General features: G+C 25.0%; 1 protein-coding gene across 1 annotated transcript; it reads left to right on the top strand.

The window, feature by feature from the left end:
• Window positions 1-661: 661 nt before the first annotated feature.
• PCYB_003490 (hypothetical protein) lies at window positions 662-1,156 on the top strand (the record flags this gene model as incomplete). Its single annotated transcript, XM_004227770.1, has 1 exon — window positions 662-1,156. A coding segment is annotated over one exon (495 nt), but the record flags the coding sequence as incomplete, so codon positions are not given.
• Window positions 1,157-2,610: the final 1,454 nt, after the last annotated feature.

Raw genomic sequence — 2,610 nt, 5'->3', positions numbered from 1 at the left:
ATAATTAGTAGAACCCATAATTTATTACAATATATACAACAAAACTTCTAAGAATTCATTTTCTTTTTAAAAAAATAGACCAATATGTTAACTTATGGAAAAACCTTTACCGTTACCCTTTTATTGGGTATCTCTACATACATTCATAAGGTACCATTCTAATTGTAGAAATAAAAACGATCTACACTATTTTGCCTCTTTATATTTTGCTTTATAGAAAAAATATGTACTAATGTTTAAATAAGTGCACCTTTTCAAATGCTGAATATTTCCCTTCCTTTTTAGTCAACATGCTATAATCATAACAGCTCAAATAATTCAGATAGTATATCCTATAGAACAGCAATTGCAGAATCAGATCTCTCGAAAGAACAAAAATATGCATCATTAAAAACAAAATCATAAATTTTTTAGAAGAAAATGATGATAATTTTGGAGAAAGATTAAATGCACTAGTCAATGATGAAGAATTTAGAGCACATTTTACTTATTTCATACACAAGGACGCTTACGAAAATAAGCTTTTTGGATCAACAAAGGAAAGGGGATTCCAAAAGGATTTTGATTCATACAACAGAAGTGGTAATTATGAGGAAAATACTGACCGATTCAAAATTTATGATAGTTTGGAAGATTTTTTCCTGAATTCAACCGTGAAAAGAATCGTAGAACAAAACCAGTTAATCGAGTAAAACATAATAAATCCATTATCCAAGATTCAATTGGAAAAGAAGAAGAATATGATATCGCCATTAAAATAGCACACAATCCATATCGTAATAAAACTCGTCAGTCTTTAATTTATGATTATAAATACAAAAAGGATCCTGAATTATGGCTAGAGAAAGTAATTAATAAACTTGATTCAAAGTTCGCATCAGAAATGACAAGATTCCTGAGAATGTCTTCACGCCGTACAAGAAATTATAAAGGTAAAGGCTTATCAGGATATTTCAAATCCTTATTCAGTAAATATAGAGTATTTATTCCACTCGCAACAAGTATAGGTTTATTTATTCTTGCAATATATATTGTATCATCTATTTCGAGTGGTCCATTCATATTGATACTATTAACAGCGCTTCTTATAAAATTTACTGCAGGGATGAGCCTATACTACATTTTAAGAACAATACACCTCAAATATTATAGTTAAGACCTAAAGTAACTAAAAATAGTTATTTAAATAAATAAAATTATCAAATAAAACATGGACATAGTAACTTGAGGACAAAAAATAATTCAGATGCTAAATGGTAAAAAGGGATTAACAACATAACACATTTATTTGAATAAACTTTACCTCCATTTGTTATATTTAAAAAATTGCTTCAATCATAATTTTATTTTATCCCCAATATAAATAATCCCACAAATATGTTAATTTTTTCATTATTTTATTTTAAGTTCGTATTATTGCAACAACATTAAGTTTTTAACCCTAATTTTTTTTGGGGGGTTCTCATATTTGTGCTTAAATTATTACTGTTTGTTTGTTTGTTCCAAACAATGCTACAACTAACTACACAGGGTTAATAAAAATGCATTAAAGTAAAAATTAAATTGTAATTTTTTTTCCTTTTTTCTTCGTCATTTTTTACGAACCTTAGAGAATAAACTTTGCTTACACTCTGCAATATGTTAGATAGAAAATTTGAATAAATATTTACTACCATAATAGTATATATGCCGTTTTTTATTTTTTGAAGTAAAAAAAAGAGAATAAATACAACAAAACTTACAATCTAACTATATAACAAAGATTGGTGTAAAATAAAAATATTCCTAAATTAAAAAAGAAAAAAAAAAAAATATATGCAAAAAGTGATAAAGAAAAAATATACATTTTTTCATGGATAAGGATTTTACTTTTTTAATTATTCACTTTTGTGATTAAATATTTTTTTAAGGATATACCAATTTTTTTAACAAAAAATATAGACCTTTTTTGTAATTTTTCGCTTTGACGCTATTACTAACGTCACATTATTTAGAAATACTTTTGAATTAATTCTTAAGGAATTAGAAATATGTCAACCAATAGTAAAAATGAATACTGTTGTTAACCTGTTTGGAGTTATTAAAATTAGATTAATTCTACCTAGTACAACAAAAAAAATTGGACCCGTTAAATAATTTACTCTTATGCTTTTCTAATCCTTATTAATTTTTTTATATTAAAATGTGTATAACGACAATGTTGTATAATATTTATTTACTCAAGAAAATCTGGAATTGTGATTATTATTGCGTAATTGTTTCTCCTTTTTTTTTTTTTTTTTTTTTTTTTTCATTTTCGAATTATTCATGACATTATTCCAAAAATAGCAGTGTTTTAAAAAAATTTATATAGATTAGGACATAAGAAAATCTTTAAAACAGTCATATCATTTCGTTGCTACCGTGATTAATAAAATAATACGCTTTGGGAAAATTACTTGTGCGTAGTTAGAACAGATTTTTTTAAGGATTGTGCTTTAATTTTGACTAAATAAAACAGAAACTTCTATTTTTTTATTGTTTATAAAGGTTTCATTTTTCTAAAAATGAACCATTTTTAAGCTAACTGAATTGTAATTTTTATAGCATTCATCATATTTATTTGTACAA

This window comes from Plasmodium cynomolgi, assembly GCF_000321355.1.
Source record: "Plasmodium cynomolgi strain B DNA, scaffold: 0304, whole genome shotgun sequence".
In the NCBI taxonomy this organism is placed as follows: Eukaryota; Apicomplexa; class Aconoidasida; order Haemosporida; family Plasmodiidae; genus Plasmodium; species Plasmodium cynomolgi.
Note: the sequence above shows the minus strand (reverse complement) of the source record. Positions and strands in the feature narration are given on the sequence as shown.